Source organism: Solea solea, chromosome 2 (assembly GCF_958295425.1).
Source record: "Solea solea chromosome 2, fSolSol10.1, whole genome shotgun sequence".
Taxonomy (NCBI): Eukaryota; Metazoa; Chordata; class Actinopteri; order Pleuronectiformes; family Soleidae; genus Solea; species Solea solea.
The window spans coordinates 23,112,168-23,139,167 of record NC_081135.1 but is presented as its reverse complement, the minus strand read 5'-3'; the positions used below and the strand labels follow the sequence as shown (position 1 = coordinate 23,139,167).

The 27,000-nt window shown below is 40.2% G+C and overlaps 1 protein-coding gene across 3 annotated transcripts in view; it reads left to right on the top strand.

Annotated features, from left to right (window-relative positions):
* LOC131448466 (obg-like ATPase 1) overlaps positions 1 to 26,560 on the top strand; it is a 47,934-nt gene extending 21,374 nt beyond the window's left edge. For 2 of the 3 annotated variants that reach the window (XM_058620952.1, XM_058620962.1), the window contains 7 exons: positions 1,717 to 1,892; positions 5,261 to 5,341; positions 5,636 to 5,733; positions 16,412 to 16,552; positions 17,105 to 17,201; positions 20,441 to 20,563; positions 26,128 to 26,560. In XM_058620952.1, coding sequence (XP_058476935.1) covers positions 1,717 to 1,892; positions 5,261 to 5,341; positions 5,636 to 5,733; positions 16,412 to 16,552; positions 17,105 to 17,201; positions 20,441 to 20,563; positions 26,128 to 26,229 — 818 coding nt within the window. In that variant the 3' untranslated portion in view covers positions 26,230 to 26,560. Of the gene's footprint in view, positions 1 to 1,716; positions 1,893 to 5,260; positions 5,342 to 5,635; positions 5,734 to 16,411; positions 16,553 to 17,104; positions 17,202 to 17,502; positions 18,077 to 20,440; positions 20,564 to 26,127 lie in introns of those variants that run through there. The other variant, XM_058620973.1, reaches the window with a different exon arrangement.
* The last annotated feature ends 440 nt before the right edge of the window (positions 26,561 to 27,000 follow it).

Below are 27,000 nucleotides of genomic sequence, written 5' to 3'. Positions count from 1 at the left end.
CACTGCAAAATGGTAGACTCCATTAAACATGCACTTCAAATATAAGGGGCTCATTATAAGACCAGGAAAAAACAGCATTAGCTTCAGGTGATTATAAATCAGTGAGAATGCATTTGCAAATATAATATTAAATGTATAATTCCTCACTGAACCTTCACTGTTGTGGATGAATGTTGTATAAAACAACCTTGGTACATTTGTTTGCTATACAGCGGGCTACTTACATCAGCGATAATCATCCAATAATATACTTTTTTTTTTAAAATAACAGTGACTAAAATCTTTTTATACACTAAGTGCACTTTGCTACCAAACATTACATTTTGTTTATTGTACTTATAGTCCATTGTTGCCTATTTTTCGATTTGGTTTAACATTGTAAAATAAATGCTGCACAAATTGTATGACTTGTACAATATAGAATGCACTGGATTCATTTTCAGTCCACTATTGTTACTGCAAGTAAGTGTGAAAAGCTATCACTCTCACGTGGCAGATGTACGCACGCCCTCGCTCCACCTCTACCCCCACCCACAGTTCTGCTGGAGAATCAGAAGGCGTCCTGAGAGCCACTGCTCTGGATAAATGGTCTGCTTCAGAGCCTCATTACCTAATCACCAGCACAGCCATGGCAATGAGGCAGATGATAAGGGGAAGACTGGCCTCTTTCATTCATGGCTGTTGACATTTTTCTCTTAAATCATATACACTTTAAAAAAAATCAAAATAAAAAAAATCATTAGCTGATATAATTTCTCAGTCCAGTGTGTAACATTTAGGTGAATACACTACCCCTTAAATGCTTGTATGTGTATAATTGCTTTCAAATAATATTGAGTTGTTACATTGTCACATAATATGTCACTTTGATGAAAGATTCTATTTAAATGTAACAGTAACAGAGTGTGGTTCTCATATCCTTAGAATAAGCCATTTTTTTGTGTAGTTAAAGCAAGGGGCTTGCTTTGAGGTGGCTGCCATCTTCCATCAAAATAGCCAGAATTTGAAAAACTTAATATGCAAAAAAAAAAAAAATAGATCAAAGGCCATTGCAGTTCCCTGATGCACATAAGAAAGGGAGGAGTACGCAGTTTCTCACCATTAGATGTCAGTAAATGTTACACAATGGTCCTTTAAATCACAGTGGTAGACATGACTGACCAAACCCTCTATTTCATGCTGGTTGACAGACAAAATTATGTTGTTGCACTTAAAGGTCCAGTGTGAGAGATTTTGGTGAAGTTCCAATTGGCAGAAAAGGAGTATACAATAATTTAACTTTTTTATGAATTGGTGGACCACCACGTTTGCACAGTATAGCACACGAGGAACAAACTTAATTTCGAGTTTTAGTGATAACTGAAGTCTGCCCTACGTTCTCCTACATGCTTGGGAGGGAGGAGTGAGGTGAGGGATATTCAGCTACAACATTCAACTTCATCAATAAATGTTGCTAAATCCTTCACATTGTACCTTTAAAGCCAGTGTGGATGTTGTTTCTTTACATAACAGTATTTATGTTTGAGTAAAAAGTGATATTAAATGTATTCATATTTTCTTCTTTTATTGTGTTTTTTTTTTTTTTAAATCAATATTTTGTGAAACCTGTTAGTTACTGGACTACATCTAATAACCATTTCAGCATCTCAATTCATTCTTCATTTTTGTTCTACCGTATGTATTCACCTAAAGCAATGTTGTGTCATATCACCGCAGGTGCTTTTGAGGATGAGGATATCATCCATGTGGAGGGGACCGTGGACCCAGTGAGGGATATGGAGATCATCCACGAGGAACTGAGGCTGAAGGATGAGGAGATGATCGGCCCTGTTATTGACAAGCTGGAGAAGACTGCCATTAGAGGCAGTGACAAGAAACTCAAACCAGAATATGTGAGTCAATGTCCCAGCAGGCCCTTTGCTCTCCCTCACAGCAAGGCTCAAATAATAACCCTCCCACACACATGGCCAAGGAGGAAAAAAAAAGTATGCTTTTTTTAATCTCCCTCCAATATGTCTCACCCCTCCCCCTGCCCCATTTTTTTTTCTCTTTCTGAGATTGAAAGTGATCAGGGGTCAGAGGTTTTCTGCTGTAGAAATCATTAATAGAGAGTTACTTATTCAGCTGCTGACCCTGGGTCACAGCACTGGGCTAATGAAAGTGTTTCCACACAGCTCTTTTCATCTAAAGTAATACTCAAATCATGGCACCACTCTTGCTCATGCTTATACTCCTACAGCAGCTCAGGAAATTGTGTAAGGCCATACAGCGGGTGACACATGTGACACTATATCTTGCTATGAATACCGTCAATGTTTAGAATATTCTTTGACAGAAAATTGTCGACTATATGCACCGAGGTCCAGGAGAAAATGCACGGTAAGATCAGAAAAAATTCCATATCCTGGATGTCAGATTTAAATATATGTGGATGCACTCACATTTCTGGTGGCCATATTGTTAAGGTAATGAGGCTTAGCACCCAACTACAGCAATGATTTGGCTGTAAATGCCTCATGATGCCCTACCATCAGCAGAGCACGAACAGACAGACCAGTATACGAAGGGATTTGGCCTTTCACTTGGAGCAGTGTGCCCAATTTTAGGCCCCAACACACCGAGGCTCTGGCCACTCATTACACTAACGAGAGGGGCTATTTCACCTGCTGTAGAGGCCCCTTGCCTGGTTGGTTCCCCTCAGTCTAACCCCCGCCCCCCCAGCCAACAACACATCCCCACTTCCCTGTAGCCCCATAGACAGGAGCCATTCAGACTAGGCAGGTGGCCGTTTATGCATATAATTGCTAACAATTTTAGGCAATGAATAAAAATGATCTACATTACTTGTCAAAGGTTGTGCACACGTCGGCAAGTGAGAATCTATAGAAGATCTCTTTAGATGGCAAAGAATGGCACTTATCAAAGCCTGCACTAAGCTTTTAGATGGGGTGGGGTGTGAGGGGGTGTGAGTGTGTGTGTGTTTGTATCGGTGGTGGAGGGGTGGGGGGGAATTCTTGTCTCCCAGGCGGTGCCTGGCATTTGCCATGCTCAGCCGTGCGCAGCCCCATGTACACATGTTTATGTCAGCATCTATATGCACACTCGCTGCATCAACCATTATATGACAAAAAACATACTGTGTCCGTAGTTTCTTATATAGTCAAATGATGCTGTGAGCAAATCAATTTTATGCAACAGTTTAGAGGGTGATTTTTTTTTTTTTACTACAAAATAAACATACTATGGTGACATGAAAAAGTGAGGGCAAATTATTTTATATTTACATATATGATTATTGTCACATAATCTGGTATAATTCAAAAAATGATGCACCATTCATTGACCTAAACTATACTAAAAATCCAATATTAGATTTAAACACTGTAACAGTGACAATCAGACTAAAACTATTATTATGTATTATTTATTTATTATTATTATTATTTATTATTTAATTTATATTTTAATGTTTAACTCATACAAAATCAGTAATCAAATCTAAATTGTTGCATTTTGCTCTCATTTTGTTCTCATTAAAAATTGTAATTAAAATATTAAGTATTGTGAGAAATGTAGGCTGGGTAGGAAATATACAGTGCATTGTCATGCTTAATAGAACTGTTTGCTAGAGGGCACAATTAATACAAAAAAGGAAAAAGGCATTAAGTTTAAAATGTCCAAAACACATTGTGTCAGTAACAGTTGCTACTGACTCAGTGTGTTTTGAATAACGATGACCTGGATGAATGAGAATCTACACAGGGATGACTGCAGACTGACCTCACTGTTGTGAATAATTGGGATTTTGTGGGTGATCAGGAATTTTAATTTACTGTAAAATAGTATACTGTATTATGGATCTGCTATCAAGCAAAAATAGTGTTTTTACCTTTTTCTTTGTGACTATTGAGCTTAATTTATTTGCATGCTGAGGCACGAGTGTTCATATGTATGCATTGTTTATAAAGATTTAAATCAATTTTGCTGGTGCTGTGTTTACATGAACAGCGTTTCATTGCTTTTGTGGGAATGAATCCTCAAAATCCCTATCCTTACAAAACAATAATAAGAAGCCGGCCCACCAGCGGCGCTTCATGGTTGCAGGCGTATGTGTTTGACCCCTGTGGGACCTATATGCCTTTTATTAACACCTGCCTGTTAGAGGAACACCACACGGTGGCTGCGAGCTGATGAGGGAAACCTGGAGCGGGTTCGGTCTGTGTCACCGGCCGTTTGCTGTTTCCATTTCACAGATGATTAATCTCTCTGTGAAGACTTGGGCCGGCGCGGGCGGAGTGTATGCAGCTCTTCCTGCGCTCTCTCCCGCTGGCTGCACTCTGGCTGCCTGACTAAAAGGCCTTTAGAATTCCTGTGGAGAGAGATGTGCAGAGAGTGAATGCAGCTGGCTGGGGGTCAGTGTGTGGAGCTTTTTCTGCCATTGTGTAATTGAGGCTCTGGCAGGATTTTTTCCTCAGTTCTTTCAAAAGGGAGTATGATTGTGAAGTGCTGCAAGGGTTTGGGGAGGGAAAAGGAGGTAGGGGGAGTGTTGCAGGGGGTGGGGGAGTTTTTATATGAAGGGGGAGGTCAAGTTGACAGGAACAAAAAGAATGTGTTCCGCTAATTTCGGTGGGGCTGGATCAACAATAATAGGCTCAATTTCTTTATTACAAATTTCATAACTACCTCCCACCCTTTTCCCCACCCTTTTCCGCTCCAAGATCCTGTCAAGACCCAGTCCTGCCTGTGGTCTCAACCCACAAGTACCGTCAGCATGAATGTAACAGACATAGCTGGAAATGTTCAATATTTTCTCCACAGGAAACAGTGAATAATTTCTTCTGCACCTCACTAGTGCTAATTCAGCATGACTACATTCTGCAAAGTGCTCGAAGGAAGGTCCAACAATTTACACCAAACTAACCAACTTCCAATTAGTTCCCCCGCTCTATCCAATTTTGTCTTTCTCTCCATTCTTTTCATTAAACAGTCCCGATGGAATATTGATGTGTAAAACTGTGACACTTTAAGCGAGACACCCCAGAAGGCATTTTGTCATGATTTAGAGGAGGGAAGGGGGCCTTGTGCACACTATCCCTGTCAAAGCCAGGCCACTCCTGCTTTAATGCGAACACAGCCATTGTTCATTTTGGCATCAGGATGCCATGCATTTAGGAAATAATTACCCCATACCCTGCTGGGTTTATATTCTTTTTCATCTCCTTTAATGGCTTCTTGTTCATTCTCTTTTAACCCCAAACAGGACATGATGTGCAAAATCAAGAGCTGGGTAGTGGATGAAAAGAAAAATATCCGCTACAATCACGATTGGAATGACAAGGAGGTAGGTCTTCAAAGTTACAGTAACATTTCATTAATGTATATTTATCTGTCCTCAAAGTGTACAACTGTTGTTTTATAGCAATGTGTCTTTCGTGTCGATCACACACACTCATATTACGCAATCTTGTCACTTCTATTTTAACTATTCTAACTTGTGCACACACTAATGACATTTGACTGTGCTGATCTTGATTTAAAGGCCTTATAGTCACTCCCCACAAATATATTTGTATCCTCAAAGGCTCCTTTGCAAAGTTTGAATTCTCAGTACATGCCTTGTGTGTCTTAACCACAGATCGAAGTGTTGAACAAATACTTGTTTTTGACATCCAAACCAATGATTTACCTTGTTAACCTCACTGAGAAAGACTACGTCAGGAGGAAAAACAAATGGTAAGTGCTTGAAAGACGTGTTGCATCTATTAATCATCACCAAAGAGCTTTTGGTGTTACACTCTAATTTCTACAAACTTTCAGCTTGTAGTTCAGCAGTGAAAAGCGTGTGTGCATGCGTGTGCATATACGTACACGTACTGTGTGCATATGCACTGGGCTGTGAGAAGTGTTTGTTTTGGTTTGCATGGCTGATCTACTGACTGCAGTCTCACGCTGACAGAAACGGTCATATCTTTGTGAGAGGGTCTGCCTGGAGGTGGCACAAAGTGAGCTTTAACACAACATCCAGCCCTACAAACCTCAGCCAGCCTCCGCACTCTGAAGTTCATTAAGCACATACTCGCATATGGTCTCAATTTTCCATCAAAATTTCTCATTTCCATATGATATCAAAGAGAGCAAAGGCTTTAAATGACACAACAAATATGTTCTTTCAAAGCCAAACAAATAATTAGTATCATGTGGGGACTGCAAATAGCTTATATTTATACGCCTTTGTTGCTTAAGAAGGATGATGAGCTTCACTTTACAGAGATTCCCACAGATAGTGATGACAACTGGGACTTTTATGTATGTATGTTCAATCAGTATAAGGAAATGGTAGCTAATATGGACATGTGTTTTACTCTTTCACATTATATTCAGTGATTTGGAAATAGGAAAATGTATTTGTATAGCACATATATATGTATATTAGTGCTGCCAGTTAAATGCGTTATTAACGGCGTTAACGCAATCCCATTTTAACGCCGTCAATTTTTTATCGCGAGATTAACGTTCTTTTTGGCCTAGCGAACTTTGTATTTTTTTCACATGCCGTTGCAACAACTAGTAACGTTAGAAAAACTACAACAAGTAGTAGGCTAACGTTACATTTTGAGTGGAGCCCGCTGTGCGCTTCTCCATCTCCAAGCGGGCTCTCTGTATCCAACGCAGCCTGGATCATTTCTCGACGCACTTCCCACATCCTAGTAAAGATTTATGCAGTGTTACCAACCAAGCTGACCCCCGAACCATAGAAAGGAGACCACCAAAGACCACTAGCTTCTTTAGCTCGGATTAGCTCGTTACGGCAACGACACATTAAACCGCGGGACTCGTTGAAGAACAGCACTGCAGGGTGATACACAGCCTCTCTTATTATTGTGCAGCGCTCACAATAAGAGGAAAAACTCAAAATATGCAGGGTGACAGAGATATTGTCTCAATAAAAAAAAACATTTGCACAAAGCAAGCTGATCCATGCACTTTTCTATGTTGATAAGAGCATTAAAATGGGAAAAAATAATGGGACAAAAAGAAATCAAGGGACATTTAGAATAGATAAAAATGTGCGATTAATCGCGAGTTAACTATGACATTAATGCGATTAATCGCGTTTAAGTATTTTAATCGTTTGACAGCACAAGTAGTCATACAAATTAAAACAATCAAGTTCAAGGATTAAACGCAAGAGTCAATGAGAGGATGTAAATAATAGTAAAATAAAACATAAAAGAAAAATGGAGGAAAATAGAAAAAATCTGCCAAATGCTTGTTTAAATAAAAACTATATGCACTTTTTGCCTTGAAGGTAAAACACTGTTTATAAGTGTGAACTGAATGAGGATGGGCTTTAATGCACATTAATTTCTTCATTGTGTTTTTGACTCTCTATATGTTCCCCTTCTGTGTTATAAGCACTTTTTAAAGTAATGTTGTCACTGGGCCACAAAAAGAGATGATCTCAAAACCTGGTGTTAGACATCTATTATATCTGAAAGGGCTACTTTTCCCCACTACAGCCGTTTTCTCAATAATATCAACTTGTGGAACGTTATCACACTTTTCCAATTGCCCTCTAGGCTTGCGGTGTCAGTTCTTACAACATTTGTTTTCAGTGGTTTACTTGGCAGCATTGTATTACAAGAGAAGTTGTTTACCCTATGACTGTTTGCTAAAATGTTCCTGACACGAACGTAAGACTGTCAGGCGAGGGGAGGAGGGAGAGAACTCATAAATCAAATGATTCATGGTATGTGGAACATCCGTCATCAGAAGGAAAAGAGGAGCGCTTTTTTTTCAGGTTTTTCAGTGTGCGCTTGCTTGTGTGTGTTTAACTATCTGAAATGCAATAAATCTCGGCGCGTTTTTAAACAGGCAAACAGTAGTGCTCATGTGTCCCGAGGGCTCCCCGATGAACAATGCTGACATCAAAGTGTTGACGTTTGACAAGTGATGAGTCACTTCCCTTGTCCAGAGAGGAGCTCACACCTGTATGGAGATGATTACAGGTAGATCTAGTTGGCCCTAATTGTACAATAAATGCTGCTCTCAGCCCTAATGGCAGCTAGTCTGCAGCAGAGACGCCAGACTGCCATTTGGCTGTCGCCATGCCCCCGTGTTTTTCCACCAGCACAGTTGAGATGATGATACGGTTAAGGTCTATTCAAAGCAAACAGCAAGACAAATTGCAATTTCAGCTTTAATGTGTAGAGGGAAAGAAGACGAATCCTATGAGGCAAATAAGCCAATTTTATCAGTGTCTCTCAGGACACCCATTCAGGCTATTTCACAGCTGTAGTACTTGTGGTTTGCTGTTAAATATTTGCTGTATTCTGTTGAGTGCATGCTGCCATTCAGGCTTTCGGGGCATGGTGTTTATTTTAGCAACATGTTCTGCCTAATATTATTTTGAGGTTGTTATGTGTGGAGGCAATTGCTTTTTTTATATATATGTAACTTTTATTGACACTTTGTATCAGGCTCTTGAGACAATTAGGGAACCAATGTTGTTTTGTCAAACACACGTGGGCAATTACAGGAGTTTTATCAGACTTTTTGAGCCTCCAAAAACGGTTCATTGTTAGCCGAGATCATCCTCTCTGGATATGGGAGCCACATACCAAGCTGCCCTTGTTTAGACAAGAATACACAGTATTAGCTTTAGCAAGCCATCATTAATGGAGGGATCAGACGAGGAGCAAGGCCTCCTTTCATCCCCAGGTTCTCTGCTGGAGACAGTACATCATTTACTGTTGAGAGGAGCACATGGCTCCAATCCTATACAGTGTATGTGTATAAGAATGCGTACATGTGCACGTTTGAAGTCTGTTTCAGAGGCGACTCCATGCTCATTTGGATGCTGGTGTAATTGCGGTGCAGAGATCAAAGGCACGCTGGCCGAGTGATGTTCCAGAGGAGACTTTACCACACAGCCCTCTTCTCTGTGCGGACGTGGCCGCCTGCTGCTCACCGCTCCCCTCTCCCCTCTAGCCATGCACTGCCCCCTGCACATCCCCGCTCGTAAAAAATGATTAAGGCTGCATTTGTCATGTGTTTATTACTGAGAGGCATTGCATGATAGGGAATGGCATCTACAAGAGTCTATCGAGAGGCTTTCTCCTCTTTCCTCGGCGTCGGTGAGCTGCCTGGAAGGCTCACATACGCCGCAGTTTGTGTGTTAGAGAGGTTCGTTTGTGCACAGCTGATGATGGCTGCCCAGTGTTAATGTGGTCTCACTTGTTATTTAAAATACTGTTTATTAAGCTTGTGGCCTCATCATCTTTATTTACCTCTGTTTCTTTTAATATGCTTGATATCAGATAATTGTTAATCCTCTGCAGAGAAGTAATCGCACGCAGTCCCATTTTGAAATGTCAGAAAAAAGAGAGATGCAGTTGAGAGTACTCCAGCTATGCGGTGACATTTTTCGTTCTTGTCATTTCTGGATTCTTTTCCCCTCTTTTGGACAATGTGCATTAAAGTAAATTGGTGCCTCTTAAGTAGATGTGTTGACCTTTGAGGAAACTAGCAAGTGTGTCTGTGAGTGCCTCTGCAGTGTGTGTTCTCCTGGTGAGTGTAAGAACTGCAGGGTACCATTTCCTGAAGCTTTTATATATATATATATATATATATATATATATATATATATATATATGTATATCTATGTACATGGTCGCTACTCACTACTATATAAAGACCATTTTGCTGCCATACTTGGATATTAAATGTGTATCAAACTATGGATTAAAACAAATGCACTGTTTGAAAACTATGGTGAATGTATTTATAGTACTTAAAAAGATGAGTCAGGAAGGATGCGTGAGAACTTACAGAGGGGAAATCTCATACTTCTTTTGGCCTGTAGGAGGAGCTTTGACAATTAAAGTAGAGGAAGCTCTGACAGGAATTTTCAGTGTATCACTTGTGGACTTGAGATCATATACCTCCCAAGCTCTCTCCAAATATGGAGAAAAGAGACTTCATTTGCAGCTCTAATGTTGACATGTATTTTGTTAACCCCCCGTTTTTGTTTTTGTTTTGAAGAATCCCAGTAATAAGTTAAACATGTTTTTTTCTTCTTCTCTCTCTCTGATCATTTTGACAAACAGCCAGCCATCAACACTTACAGACAGAGGGAAAACAGAGATGGTGTTTGGGGTGGGGGGTGTGGGGTGGGGGGCATTATGCTTCAGTGAAAGCCACTCCATGAAAGCAGTCACTGCAGCCCACTTCAGCTACTCCAAACCATAATTCCCATAAACACAACTGAAACTTTATTGAGTGCAAAACCACTGGCTCCATCCAAGATTTTAGCAACTACTATCTAGGGAGTTAGTGTTCACTTTTCAAAGTGGTGTGGGAGATATATGATCACTTGCTCCTTTTAGTTTTGTGCACAGTTTTGTCCACTCTCTCCTTGTGTAGTGTGGGATCCTGACAAACACTTTCCCATGCTACGATGTGTACCCTACTGCCCGCGCTCGCTCCTAATGGATGCCTTCAGCTAGTTTTCAATGAGAGAAAACAACAGGAGAGGTTGTATAGTAAAACGGAAACAGATGGTGCTTATAAAGTCCTTTCGGTCCAGTCGGCCTGGTTTTTGACTGTCCCGCGTCCAGATAATGAAAGGACTTTGTTGACATGTCACATCTCACCCTGTTGTCTTTGTAGAGTCTGGGTGGTGAGGACACAGCACTGTTGTTGTAACTAATGAGACAGACCCTAAATTTAAGAGACCATGACGGAAACTTTTCCTCTCTGCTCTCATTTGTTCTTTTTTGACCCTGCAAGAAATCTGTTTGCTGTACAAAATCTAAGACAGATTGTCACTTCTCCCCATTTATCAGGCCCAAGCCCAAGGACACTTGAGTCTCCTGCAGTTTGTAATGTATGTGGATACTGTACCTCCATGGCAGCACAACATACTTGCTTTCTTCTGAGGGCGCCGTGGGAATTTTTTCCCCCTGTAAAGCCCGTAGCCTGGCACTGGCGACATAAAAAGAAATGTGAGTTTCAAGTCCGTCTAATGATACATTTTGATAGCTTTGACTTTGTTGAGCTGTGCTTTTTATTATCTTTGTGATGAGGTTAAGACCGAATACACATGCATGCCACAGTAGTGGCCTGCAGCCTTGGCAGCTCTAATGAGACAAATAAATGAATTTAGTGTTGCCACATACAGCTCCTGAATGCTTATTATCAGGATTATTGTTGAACTGTTGTGAATGAAGAGGGGGGGGGGGGGGCGATGGAAGGGGGCATGATTGGCTGATGTTACATATGTCCTTGATTACCTTCCTTCTGCTTTTATTCTAATAAGTGGCATTCTTTGTACTCCCTAGGACAGCTAGACAGTCTGACACACGATGAGAATAAATATTGCATGTGGTAGACATTAAGCTGTCATCCTGGAAAAAAAAGAAGAGATGGAGAAATCCGTGTGGCATTCTTCAGTGCTACACTTTGCCTGCTCTTGTCACAATTGTCACATCTTGATGACTCCCCCACTCTACCCCAGCCCCCTTATTTTCTCTCGCCCAGTCAACTGCTGTAAATGACAGCACAGATACCCCATATAGAGCATTATTTTTGGTGATGCAGAATGTACTCCTCTGGGTTACTCTTTGAATTTCTGATGGTTTTTTCACACCATGGACTTAAACAAAGCCTTATGATAATGTGCTTGAAACAACCATCGTAAATAAAAAAAAAAAAAAACAGTAATGGTGCTTTGTTAGAGCTTCATCTATCATGTGCAAACATTACAGACACATTACTTCTTCTTTGAAAAAAAAATAGATGTAGGTATCAAAGACAAGAAAGTTGTTCAAGAAAGCTTGTTACCAGCACATCCTTGAGGTTTGTTTGAGGTATGATGTGAGATGATGCTCTTAATTAAAGCTGCTCCCATTGTGCCTGCACCATGTTCTGTTTCCCTCATCTCATGATTACTTTGAAGACTGAAAGATGTTGACAGTATTGGCCATGTTGCGTGTGTGTGTGTGTGTGTGTGTGTGTGTGTGTGTGTGTGTGTCAGATCTCCCTCCTTCTCAGTGACTGATATGTAATGCCTTTCCATCCGGCCACGGCCGCAGGGAGCAGAGAGAGCGTCTGCACTCTTGTTGCTCAGGAGCCCACCATTGGGAGGATGAAAAGCTTCCCACAGAGTCCCAGACATCCCAGCCTCAAAAGCCACCATGAGCTCATACCTCTCATTTCTGTCTCCCTTCACAGAGGAAGGAAAGAGGAGGGGGTTAGTGTGCGTCCTGTGCCGCCACATCCTAACTTCCTAGGATGCTTGTCCCTGCAACCTAGGGGCAGCAAAACAGAGGGGACCATGGGTTTATTATTACTTGATGAGTCTGCTGCCTGGTGCGAGAGCCAGCAGCTACCAGGATATTTGTGAATTGGCTCAGTAAAGTAAAACCCCGGTGAAGCCATGCATGAATCATTGGCGTTCCAAAAACAAAACAAGTTAGTGAAGAAAAAAAACCCAGCAGCATAGCCCTCAGTTATGATGTTACATTGGTTACTATTTTGCATCTTTGACTTCATTTTAGATGACATGATTGATGAAATAAATGATATTGAGTGATATTGATATTGATCACAACAAGCATTAATGCTACCGGCTATGCTAGTGGCTGGAAAAGGTGGAAATGCTGCATCTCTGACAAAAAACGAAAATGTGTGTGTTCAACTTGGCCTTACCCTCCCACTGATGCCGATCAGAGGCAAAGACCTGTTTAAATCTGCGGGATTAAACAGGTTTTCTTGACCAGCACACATGGCTGTTTAGCATGGGTTCAGGTGCTGGGTCCTCTACCTATTGGCTGTAGGTAGTGGATTATTCCTCAGGTCCTTCACCATGCAATTGCATCTGAAAGGAACATTCAAACTAAAGGAGATTGCCTGCCTTTTACAGGCTTAACTGACTAAGCGCTCATAATAAAGCCAACCTGTATGAATGCGTGTCAGACGCAGTCCCAGGTCATTGTCTCAGGTAGCTGCCCCTGTACTTTGGAAGCGCCCATTGTTTCAGCCATTTAAGCAGATCAAAGCTATGACAAAGCCCAGGGAAGCCCCGGGCAAGTGGAAACACAGAAATTATCCCCCCCTTCAGGATTCCCACACAAAAAACAAATAGACTAGTTCTGGAGGTTGGCCCCCTGTGGGACCTCTCCATTCAGAGGCAGTCTGTTGTGGAAGCTCCAGTTGTTTTGTTTGTAATATCACGCTATATTGTGCTTTAAATTACATGTATTGTGAATACAACGGGCATAAAATCTATAGATAAAAAAAAGACAAATAACATGACAACTGCTTTTCTTGATGTAAGATAAACAGGCCAACACAGAATTGCATTGTGGCACTTTTAATATTTCTGGTTTGTTAACATATACTAAAATTAACAATGCATAAATGTTTTATATTTATATATATATGTATGTATATATATATATATATATATATATATATATATATATATATATATATATATAAACTATTTCCGTCTTTGTATCGAGAGCAGTGGGGGGAGCACAAACACACGGCTTGTTCCTTGGACTTGTTTGAGCTTCAGGCTGGTGAATGAGTAGCAGAAATAATGTCCCTGTCACCCTTAATCACATTAAAACGTGGTTAACATTTAATTTTTCCCACTTGATATGCAAAAATTTCCAGCTGATTTGCAGCAGAGGCCATTGGAATTCCATTATAAAAAGAATAAAAATTTCAGGCATCATTTGTTCAGAGAGGGATATCAGGACCCGAAAGTGCTGAATCTTTCTATTAACTGAGCAGTGAGAGATGTGCACTTAATGCTGGGACATAAAAGGAGACTGACATGTCACGGACAAACACACACACACAAACACTCACAGACACACACGTCTTATTTTTGTGTAGCCTAGATTTGTAATAATACTAATAACAATTTCTACTGGTTGTTTGACTATTGACTACTGCAGAATAATTACATGGCATTGAAAAGAAATTGTAAACGGCCCTTGTATTTTTCTCTGTAATGCAGATATTCACAGATACCCCTCCATGATTCAGAATTTCATAATTGACACGAGGACAAGACAAAAGTATTTGCGACATGTGTTACATAAACATTTGCGCCCAATTTACACGAAAAGTCTTGCAAATAATTGGAAAGGACATAAATACAAATTGCAAAGCGGCGGCAGTGATGTTGACAGGATTGGTTTTGGGAGTCGTGTTGACGGAGCATCAAGGCTCTTAATTGACAGTGCTTTGTTTCTGGAGTTTAGAGAAGGGGGTGTTTCATGTTCCTATGGCAAGGTGTTTGTCTGGTCCTGTGTCACTCAGTGCAAGGACCCAGAGAACCCCTGTGCTCATTTGCAGCTCACGTTCTGTGTCTCGGCTTCACATTATTAAAATCATCCCTCAGCTTTCTACCAAGAGCCTCTTTGTTACTTGGCTAGCTTGGCTCGGCTCTGTCAAGTCTTCACCAATTACAGTCTCAGGTACAATGGTCTATTCAAAGGATCGCAGCCCTTGACTGGTGTGGAGAGAGTGATTTGTGAATCATTATTCAGCCGCCTGTAGCGAACGCAATACCTGAGGAATGCAAATAACGTGCCACCAAATAGACAGCTGTGCTGCTAAAAGTGACAAACTACAGCTGTTATTATCTCAGATTGGATTTTTTCCCCTCTCGGAGCGCCTGCCATCGCCTGTGTTTTCAGGTTTTTTGGCTTTGACTAAATGCGTTTTATTTTCCTGTCCTTTGTTGGTGAGACACTGGCTGCCACGAACATCAACTCAGCATACACAGTGTAGTGTGAGCAGAAAGGGAAAATATTAGGTTACGGCTCTTAATAGATGTGCATCTGAACAGACAGACAAACTGGCATATGAGGCATTTCAAATTTACCCTGTAGCTTGTTGTGCAAAACATCCAATCAAAGCCAAACTGTGATCTTCCTGCACCCGTTACTCTGTCATATATTGTATATTGATAATCATTAGGTAGGGGCAGTGATATGGTGCTGTAGGTGATAAAGTACTGACATTGTTATTGGAATAGATGTGGTATTGAGGTGGTCGGGTTCCTCCCAGTCTTTGATTGTTATGGGCTTTAAACAGGAAACTAGGATTACAGATAATGATGGGGACCCCTCTGAATCAATCCAGCCCAGGAGCCGTGTCAGGGCTGCCGTGTGAAAATGGATTTGTGTGATTTTGTTCTTTAAAACCTGTTCAATCCCAGCCTGAGAGCTTGTGGGGCTAATCTCATAATTGTCCTAACCACCTTATATTGTTCTGACTCTAAGTTACCATTAAGTGTAAGGATATCTTTGTCCTGCGATGTCAGGTGTCCTGCTGGACTGGAAGACAAAAAACAACAAAAAAACTTAAGTGTTAAGGGAATTTAAGAGACATTTATTAGCAGCTGTATTTCCTCCACTTAGCAGGTGTATGATTTTCAGAGTCTTTCTCTTTTTAAAACCAGGAAAACCGCAATGCTGTGGTTGATGTGAGCTGTGGTGTGAAGAAAAAAAAGAAAAGAAACCATTATTTATGCTCCTCTGCTTCAATATGTTTTTGCGATCTAATTTCACTTAAGACCCCCACAACCTCCTCCTGTGCAGTATAAACCGGTAGAAGATGAATGAATGAATGAATGAATGTATGAATTAATAATTTCACCCAAATATTCTACTTTATTACATCCCAGGTAGAATTTGTATTTTCAACCCACAATATTCATCCAGCATCTACTGCAGAACATTTCTCAAAGAAAACAAAAAAACTGGCTTTCATGTAATCTACATTTACATAGGGCTGCATAACACCATTGGCCAGCACTGACCCAGGTTTACAACCCAGTCCAAACCAGAGGTTAACTTTCATCTCTGTGTTGGCCCTGCGATGGACTAATCTGTCCAGATTATACCCTGACCTTTGCCCTATGTCAACTGGGATTGGCTCTAGTGGCCCCCATGACCCTCATATGGAGAATAAAGCAGTAGGGAATGAATGCATGTGCATTAAGAACCTCCTTAGATCATAATTCAGCATGTCGTCCATGCAGGCATCTGAAAACATTAAACTGTCAACTGTATTTCTTAAAATAAAAAAAGGGTATATAGCTATACTTTTGAAACATTTTGCTCAAGTTATGAAGAGATCAGTGTTGATTGTGCTCTTTGCAAAGAGTCAAATCAAACATTTAGCCGGAAACTTCTGTGGCAATAAAGTCAAACTCTCCGAACAAAATTCTTCGTTTGGAGTGCAGTCTCCTGCAAACACTCATATGTTCAGCTGCTTTCATGAATATTCATGCACCAGCAGATAACAAATACTTTGGTGTTAATTAAGTTCTCTGACTAGTTTTGCGGCTGCTGTTGTCTCTCTCTCTTTTTTCTTTTTTTACTAGGTTGGTGAAAATCAAGGAGTGGGTGGATAGTCATGACCCCGGAGCATTGGTCATCCCCTTCAGTGGCGGCCTGGAGAACCAGCTACAGGACAAGAGTGAAGAGGAGAAGGAGAAGTACTGCACAGAGCTCAAGACGCAGAGGTTAATTAGCATTCAGTCTCCCCACACTTTATTATCAGCTGTGTCCTCCATGCACTCCTTTAATTGCATGTGCTGATAGAATAATAAATGGCAGAGTAATTACCATTATAAAGCAAAGGATCCCTCTTCTTACTGAACAACTCAGTCAAAGGGTTTTCCTCTAAATTAAGTTTTTAACTGTCATCTGTCATCTGTAGGTATAATTATAACTTGGGCATTTTGAGTTTATTGTTCTTGTGTGAAAACCTCTATGGAGAGAAAAATTGTGACAGCAGATTTTTTTTCCCCCCTCTGAGCAGAACGAGGCATCGCGTTAAATTCTTAAAAATGCTAAATGAGTCCACGAGCTTTGTAATTAATCAAAGAAACCATTGGAGAGTTGAATGTCCTACGTGAAATGAAGTGACCCATCTTGTTCCTTTAATGAGTTTATATGGGAATGAATGGGGCCTTGCCACTGAAGTGAACTCTGTCAAGGCATCAGTGGCAGTAAAGAATATATAAACAAACAGTTCATACCCGATGACTCAAGCCGAATTCTCTCCCCACCAGCGCTCTGAGCAAGATCATCAAGGCAGGCTACGCTGCCCTGCAGCTGGAGTACTTCTTCACTGCTGGACCAGATGAGGTCCGTGCATGGACCGTTCGGGTAAGAGCCAGCTGGCTGCTGTGCATGTACATGAGAGAGTGGGGGTGTGTATCACGTGTACACACACACATACACACAAAGCGATACACACAGTGTTCCATGTTCCACCCTGCTGGCACCCTCACTGATATCACACACTCTCAACTTTGTCATGGTTGTGCTTTAGCTAGTCATTACAGGCCAAGGATAACTTCAATTACTGGTGAGCTGCTGAACAGTGAAAGTGGGGGCTACATTGATTGAGGAGGGCAACAATTGATTTTGCCCATTACGTCCATGAGAATGTTTCCATCCTGTGCAGATCTGCCTGCCCTCCTCCTGCCACTGGAGATAAGGAGCCTGTGCATTGTGCCTGCCTAATCTGTGTGACAGAGGTTGTCTGTGCCAAAATTGATGTCGCTTTTCATTCGACTGTTTGTGGGCCTCGCTGGGAGCTCCTCCTCCCCGTGTGTCTCAGTTTACTGAGCGCAGCCCGCCAAGACCTTTGTGCAACGCGATCACAGGACTTACATCAATACAGATGACGAAAATTAAGCACAGATATGATAAGGTACTTGACCAGTCATATTTTGTGTCCAAGAAGGTGGTTTCAACTTTTTTCTAAACCTGAAGTCCACATGAAAACGAGTCTAGATGAATCTGCCAAAAGGTTTTAACCGTATCTGTGTTTTATCCACATTGAAACTGTGTTGTGGGGACATCTCCAAACGCCCAATAAAACAACCAATATGCTTTTTCGGGGTAAACAATGATGCCATAATCCCACCTCCCTCTTGGACTTGCATTCACTGTTGCTTATCTTTGTCGTCGTCGTCTTGCTCTTCTAGTGTTTGGAATTTAGTTTTTTTATTTTGTTAGTTGTCTTGCTTCTTTCTGTCTCAGTTTCTGTTATTGGACACATTGTAATGTATACTTATTCGAATAAAGATTTATTGACAAAAAAAGGTTTTCTACACTGCGCATGACGCTCAACATCTTCTTCTCTGGTTTTGGTGTATTTCTGTAGCAGTGCTACAGCGCCACGTACAGGCCTGGCATATGTACTAGAGTGTACATATGCCAGTGTTTAGAGTTGTTTTGGGAGGACTTTTACAGTGAACGAAGACGTTTCCTGAAACAATGTTTCCAGAAAAATTTTTGAAACAAAAAAAACAGGATTGTTTACATTCACTTACATTTCTACTAGTGTGTTATCTTATCTACTTACAGATATTTTAAGTAATAAATAGAACATCCAACAAGAAAAAGAGTAATCAATAAAATCAACTGAGTTAAAAAAAAAAAAAAGATTATAGTGTTACTGGAATCAAAATAAACAGACCAGGCATATTTGGTTTGACCTGTGATGTGTAATATATTTTGAGGGTGATGATTCCTGTCGCCCAAAAAAACTGATTTGCACCCTGCATGTAACAGAATGTGGATCAAGGAATTGTATTTTTAAATCAAATATTTAATAAAACTAAACACCTTCAATCCCATAAACATCATTGAAAAGGCAATGTTTCATTCGTTGTCCTAATTTTTACACAAAAACAGTCAAGTAATATCTCAGAATATCTCATGATATATATTCAAAACCATTGATGAATAGGGAAAAAAACAAACACTGTCATGTACACTGTCAAGTATGTTAAGATATACCACATTGTTTGTTCTTTTTGAAGATCATTTTGCTTTTACAAGATGGTTTAGAAAGAACAATAAGTCACGGCAGCAAGAGATCACATATAAACCAAACTATTTCAGGTCCACAGTATGAGCCTCATAATGCCTGCACACGGGATGCCCCACATTGGTACTTATTAAATGTTATAGCAGTGTATCAAACAACTCTCTTGGTTATTTTGCCAGTGACAACAAAACAATAATACTAAACCTCCAGTCCTGCTGCTTTTAAAAATATCTTTGAGCCCAGAGGGAAAGGTGAGCTCACTCCCTCCCTCAAACACAAGATACATTACATTTAAGTCAAATGGAATCACCGGGTTGAGGCACACATTCATCCCCGTCTGACTGATGCCCTTGCTTTTTACAAAAAAAAGTCTCAAAACACTTCAAAAGACCTCCTCTAAAACATGCTTGTCCTACTCAACATAACTGATTACAGCCAGCCTTGATTGTGTGTGAGGGGCATTTAGTCAGGTAAGCATCAGTGAGTAACTATATTAAGCCAATACATCTTGCATTGTAAAAACTACACTCAGTAATGTCGTGTTCGTAAGTCCTTTAACATGGTTTATTAGGCAGCCTCGAGGTGACCATTATCAATCAGCCTGCTCTGCATAGCTCTTAACTAGGACAATGTGGATCCCTTGTAATGCACCATATGAAAAAAAAAAATCCTCCCTTAATCTATTTTTCTCCAGATAGACAAACCTTGATGCTGATTAATGGTAGTTAAACTCACAAGCACTCCGTCAGTGAGATTGCAAAGAGATGGTAATGTATTAGAGTCATTAAATACACATCATTCTTTTGGCATGAAATATGTTGACCCCAACCTGATTATTTACATAATTAAAACTGCTCAACAGTTCCTGAGCACAGAGCTGCAGAGCAGAGAGAGGGAGCCAGCAGGTCGACAGGCAGGACTCATACGGATACACATGCACCAGCCATGTCACTTATTTGGGTCATTTGTCATTTCAGTCCAGCTTTATTTTAGTGCATATAAATTGCACATTTTATCAAGCAGTGTAGTTGGGTCTTGTAAAGAGGAATTGATTTATTTTTACTTGTGAAATTTGATTAAAATAACTGCATGCTGATTTACGGATCCCCACCTCTATAACACTGAAGTAGAAATTAAAGGTTTTGATTTGAATTACCAAATTAGTAGTATCGCAATAGTGAGGCCTGGTGCAGTGAGGTCTGTATCACCCTGGCCTTTCACTGCAACACCAGGTCTTCTTGCTGTCATGACCAGAGAGCCGAGCAGCGACCCACAATAAGGCAAGATTGCTTGGACAGAAATCAATACAACCACGGAATGGGAATCAGGAGGCATTGATAACAGTTGCTGGGTCCTTATCTGTGTCCAGGCCGCTCTAGCAGGGCACGGCCGAGTGGAAAGCTATCCAGAAATCAGGTCTGAGGCAAGAATACCCCCGACTGAAAACACCCTGGAGTGATGCTCGCAACACTATCACCCTATCAAACACCATGTCGCTCGCATGCTGTAATCCATCTTCTCCTAAACAATTCATTTGTCCTCTCTTTCCCCTTCCCTGTGACAGAAAGGAACTAAGGCTCCACAGGCTGCGGGCAAGATCCACACAGACTTTGAGAAGGGCTTCATTATGGCGGAAGTAATGAAATTCCAGGATTTTAAAGAGGAAGGCAGCGAGAACTCTGTCAAGGTGAGCAGTCAGGGTGCCAGAGCAGATGAGGGGAAGTCTCCTGTGATCAGTGGAGCTGACAGTCACCACATAGATCTGACTGCAAACTGCTACTCACCTTTACTCAGGGGAAGAAATTACTGCACATACTCCAGCACCACTCCTGACAAGCCAGCTGATTCTGGCTCTAAACACTGCCACTCTGCTCCAGCTGTGCATATCTTTATCACAATGTGTCTTAACTGGCTGATAGTAGCTCTGTGCAGCTTAGCACAGCTGCTCAGAGGTAACATTTCTTCTCCTCACCAGGCATTTATCAGATCTATAGAGCGAGCGCTGTTAGCTTACAGCTCTCTACTGCCAAATGCCCCAGCCACTGAAGCCGTGTGACAGTGATATAAAGCGGCGAGTTAAATAAAGTGTGAAATTCCTCTTATGAGAGTTGTTTCATGGGTGTGAAGCACATAAATGGGACTTGCGTATCTCATTTCTATTATAGCCAGTGTTTGTTTTGACCTTTTAAATGGGTTGTGGGCACAATCTTGTCAAAAATAATATCAGATTTTATGTGCAAGTTTTACAATTTTCTTCGCATGTTTTAGATAAGGCATTCACTTACTAACCTGAAATAATAATGAATGAATGAATTTATTTAGAGCTGTGTAAAATAAAACATGTATGAAAACATGTATGCAAATAAAAGACAAAGAATTAAACAAAATAAAAACAAAACAAAAGAATAAACAATTAGGAAGATAGTACTTATATATAACAGTACCACTATATGCAACCCAAATATAAATGCGAGCAATTATTACTTTATTATTTACAATCTAATACCATAAACATGACTATACATTCTATTCAAGTACAAATGCTCATCCATATGTCTTTAGAAAAGTTTGTTACCTGCATTGAAACTGATTTATACATTTACTTTATTTTTTAGCTCCAGCTCCTAACTGTTCCACAAATTCACCTCCTCTCGAATTATAACTTTGTTATGTTCTTTCTTCTTTCCATTTTCTGTATGAATTCTACAGATTTAATTATATGTTAATCAACACTGTATAGAATGAACTTGTTTTTAGAATACATTTCCTTTTTGCACACATTTTAACTTGTTGAGTTAAAGGTCCAGTTACCCACTCTCTCTATGGTCTCCTCCTCCTTTTTTTGTTGCCTTATTCACTGGGTTTATGTAGGTGGAGTTGTTCTTTGTGTCATAAGCCTCCACTTCAAAATGCAAAAAACACTTTTGTTTAGCCTGCTATGAAAACATATGCAAAGCAAGACTTGACTAAACTAAATAAATTGAATAAAGTATTCATGGGTAGAATATTCATTTTCTAACGATACACCCTCCTAAATGTTACGCGCACCTTTAAGTAAATGAAAACCGGAAGTTAATCTTGCTACAGCACATGCGGCGTTTCTGAGCAGCAGCTCTTTAAGCTATGCTGTTACAATATCCCACTATCACCTCCACCAACTCCATAAACATTCAGATCTCTTCACTATTCAAGTCTTTTTTCTTTCTTTCTTTCTTTCTTCTTTTTTAAATAAGCATTTCATATTTAATGCAGCAGCAGTGTATTGTCCACACCCTTCATAGGCGGCAAACAGGGGGTGAAATGTGGCGGTCTCTCAGGGGTTTCACCATTGTTATCTGAGGTTCAGATCTGAGTGTCAGGTCCTTACTGCATGCTCTCTTACTAATCCCTTTTTGAGCCTCATAAGAACATGGAGCATTTCTGACTGTGGCATTAAGGTCTGTGCTATTTAATGCCAGTTGTGGGAATAGGCTGTCTGAATGGGGCCAGTGTACGAGGATATCACATTATTAGTAATCATATCTGCTTAAGCCAAGCTTGCTGCTCCAGATGGCTGCTTTCAAGTGCAAATGAACCAGTTAGACATGTCTGGTTTAATACATACTCAGGAATCACAAATAGCCATTGATTTTCTTCCCCGTCTCCCTCTCCATCCAGTGTTTCTGCTGGTATTGAGCTTGGATTAAATGGTCTCCTGAGCCTTTAAAGGGACATTGATTCCTCTAATTAATTGTGCGCTGTGCAGAACCAGAATGCATAAACCTGTCTGTATTAGCACTTCAAGTCAATTATTTTGAGATTGCCGGGACAGAGAACAAACACTTACTGTATACAAAAGAAATGTTAGAACTTATTTTCTTTCCTTGAGAAGTTTGCAATAATCAAAGACTTATAAACATTGTGTGCTTGTGTACATAAAACTGAAATGGGGATTTCAGGCGCCCGTGTGTGTATGTGTGTGCAGGTATTACTAATGTTGTGGGGACCTAAAACTGTTTACACAGCCACATTATGGGGACTTGTCTTCCTTGTGGGGACAAAAATCAAGTCCCCACAATGTAAATGATTATATTTTAAGGTGAAGATATGTTAGGTTAGGTTGAGGTTAGGGTTAGGGTAAGGTTAGGATTAGGCCAGTAGTAATTGTGGTTAAGGTTAGAGTAAGTCTCCAGGAAATTAACGTAAGACAATGCAATGTCCCCTCAAGTCATGAATGTCCAACATGCGTATGTGCGTGTGCGCGTGTGTGTGACAATGGAAACAAGACAAGATACAAGACACACTTTGTCAAAAGGAAGTAGAGTGGATCTTTAATGAAATAATCTGCATACACTTACTGTATGTGTGAAATTGAAGCAATAATAAATGACAGGCCAATAATAACATAATCTGACGACCTAACGACCTTGAAGCTTTGACCCCGAATCACCTTTTGCTAATAAAAAGGGAGCCGCTGCTGCCACCGGGATTGTTTGAGAGAGAGGATTTGTATTCACGCAGAAGATGGAAACGGGTGCAGTACCTAGCCGATCTATTCTGGAAGCGATAGATATGTGAATATCTGCCCCTTCTACAGGAGCATCAAAAATGGACTCAAGTGAAGCAAAACCTTAGTCCTGGAGATATAGTAATGATTGTTGATGACTCTGCACCAAGAAACCCATGGGTCTTGGGTCAAGTCATCCAAACCATTCCAGATGCAAAGGGACTTGTTCACAGAGTGCTGGTCAAAACAAAATCAAGCACTCAGGAAAGACCTGTAGAAAAGCTCTGTTTCGTTTGTGAAATGGACTCATAAAATTTCAATAAGACCTATTGAAATGTATACAAAAGGGCGGTACATGTAATGCATATGTATATTGCAGGCGCCTCCTTGCTTTTTTGAGTAGGTAGCCTTACTGCCTCCCAATTAGTGGCCGGGAAATGTAGGAGGCAGTATTGAGTTAATTTTGTTCAGGGTTAGTTTAAATGATTAGTGCAGGATTATTGTGTGATTTGTGAACAGTTAAAGTAAGTGTTGGCTTTAAGCCTTTGATTAAATATTCTTGCAAGGAAAGGAATGTGGCTTTGTTGACTTTCGATGTTATTTGATAAAAGGTACTGTGGACACTTTGATATCTTTGACTGCTATGATAGAGCGGGATTGGAAGATAGGTACTGGAAAACATCTAGCAGTTTTGTAGGGTGGTCATCATTCACGACCTGGACTAATAAGGGTGGTTTCCTCGGTGTGAGTATTTGCTCCAGGAGAAAAGACACTCTCAAGTGCAAGACCTTGGGTTGTCTCAAACCTCTCTCCTTTCAAACTGTTGGGGGTAACCCTAGGGCACTGTTTGTTGAAATGTATTTAACAAAAGCAAAAACATACGTGTCACCAGTGGAACATAAAATCCTTAAATCTTTTGACTACTTTTTGTTATTTTTGATGAGTGAACATTTAAAGCACAAAATAGGAACATCAAATTGTATTAATTAACGTGCTGCAAAACATCAGCAATCGTGTTTGTAGTGAGTGAGTCTGTGAGTGAATTAATGTTTTTTTGGTTGTGAAAGGTCACACAAAGCCTCACTTGAAGTCACTGAGCTTCTTGATGAGTGTAGTGACATGAGGATTTACTTATCTTCCCACTCTACTTGCTCTGTACCATCCCATGGCTTACCTTTTGTGCCCCTCTCAGGATTAATGGTATCAATTTATGAATGAGATATAGCAAAATACTGAACTATATGACTTGTTTCACAAAGTACCTTAACAATTATCAAAAACAATAATGCAAGTGTAGTGTCAGCCCTAACAATTTTAGTAGAGACGGCATAAGTATTTGCAGATGTTGTTCCACTGTCACAGGCACCAGTGATTATCACAAGATTATTGTAATAATAAAAATAATAATAATAGTAAGAATCAACAATAAAACTGATAATATTTGTGATATCAAGTCTCGTTTTGAGGTAAAATATGCGCAAAATGTTTCTACCTTTGAATGAATTCCAGTGAGCAAACAGCGTCATGTTGATACTGTAGATCAAAACTGTTGTAGGAGACAGCTAGACACCTCTTTTTCTATGCTCATCATCCATCTTTGATTTGTCTGTGTCATTGGACCTAAAAGACTATAGACCTAAACTATCTTACAGAAGTTTTGTTCAAAAGTTAATACTAACTGTGCTGTCATGTGCTAATTTAAGCTAACACTGCTGTTACAAAATTGTCCTAAAAGACTTAATTATGTCTTTTACTTTCTCAGCAAGAATAGTGTATGCAATTTTGAATGCTGTGATAGTTTACTGCATATTACAAAAGGCTGAGCAGGTTAAACTCTGGCTATACTGTAATACAGTGAAATACTGTTCACATTTCACTGTACGTTTACATCAAAGTTTTACAGTGTAGTCTTAATGATTAGTGCAGGATTACTTGTTACAGTGTTATTTCTGAACAGTTTAAAGTAGTTAACCGTTGGCCTTAAGCCTTTGATTTAAAATTCTTGCAAGGAAAGGAATGTGGCTTTGTGGACCTTTGATATGTTCAGTAGATAAAAGGTACCATGGACACTTTGATATCTTTGACGGCTATGATAGATAGAGGGATGGGTACTGGAAAATATCTAGCAATTTTGCAGGTGGACGTGTCCATTATTAGCTGTAGTAGGTTTGTTGTAAAAAGGTCAGGTCACACCACGTTACGTTATATTACTGTTAAATCAATACATCGTCATTCACGACCTGGAACATCAAGGGAATATTCCTATGTGTTGTTGATCCGAAAGAAGCTTGGATATATGTGGATGGAAATGTAATCTGGATGTACGGCAAGTGGAAATAAATGTGCAAACCCTTCACATGACTCTTTCTTGCTTTGGTGATTGATGATTTAAAATGGTATACCTACGAGTCAAGCCCTTAGGAACCTACCAACAGGTTTTTGGTGCCATTGGAATTAAGTGTACGTTCGCCACTACAATAGGGCTAAGGTTGGAGTAGTTCCCCAGTCAATGTAATGTCCTTTGAAGTCATGGAAACTGCACAATGTGTGTGTGTGTGTGTGCGTGTGCGTGTGTTTGGAGAGAGTAATACATTTACAGTAAAGTAATTGATGAAGGCAATTCAATAGATCAGAAGTGAATCCCACATGACCGTTTCTTTTTAAATTCCTGCAAATGCATGTAACGCTTTACTATGCATCCCACAATGTCATGATTGTTTTACGATTGTTCGACTCTTAATTCTCTTTTCTTTGTTTCCTTACAGGCAGCTGGGAAATATAGACAACAGGGACGAAACTACACTGTTGAGGATGGAGACATCATCTTTTTCAAATTTAACACACCAAATGCACCAAAGAAAAAGTGACATAAGAACAATCCCTTTGCTTACATAACTGACTGCATTGTTACCCCCCCATTCTGTAGGATCGCATCCCTTCTCGTGTGCCAAAGCACAGGTTCAGTAAACTCTGACAGCTTTGCTATTTAAGATCAGGATCGGCCCCCACTCCAAATTGTAGCAGCATTTGAAGGAGCATATTACTCTCCAGATACTTCATTAATCTCCATCACGGGTGCCAGCACTGACACAGCTGACAGCGGGGACAATGCCACCTGCTCCTCTCCCCCTTCTGCAGATAATGCATGTTTTACAGTAGCCCAGATGTCTACACTCAATAAAACATTTGACAAAACCAGTCTGTGTGTGTTTAGGGATGTCTGTATTGAGTTGGAAGCTGCATGGGGATGGTGATAGCGGTCCTGCCGACCACTGATTAGAGAATTAAAAGACACAGCTGACATTGACTGTAGCAGAGAGGGGACAATTATAATTAAATCTGTTAAGTGATGCTGATTTTAGAAGGTCACATGCTGGATGCAGGTGTTTCGGCCAAAATAATTGGTCATTTTAAATTGCTATTTGTAAAGCTGGGAAGAAAACCTTTCATTTACATACTTTATTGAAATTATGATTGATGAATATCCTTCCTTTCACTGTTCAGCTCCCAGCTACAATCTCCAAATATTGACAAAAAAAATACCACATTTGTAATGTTTACAGTTTTCCTACTCACACCCCTCAACCATGGCAAAATAAACACCTAAAAAGATAAAAGAAATATTCATCCAACTAGAG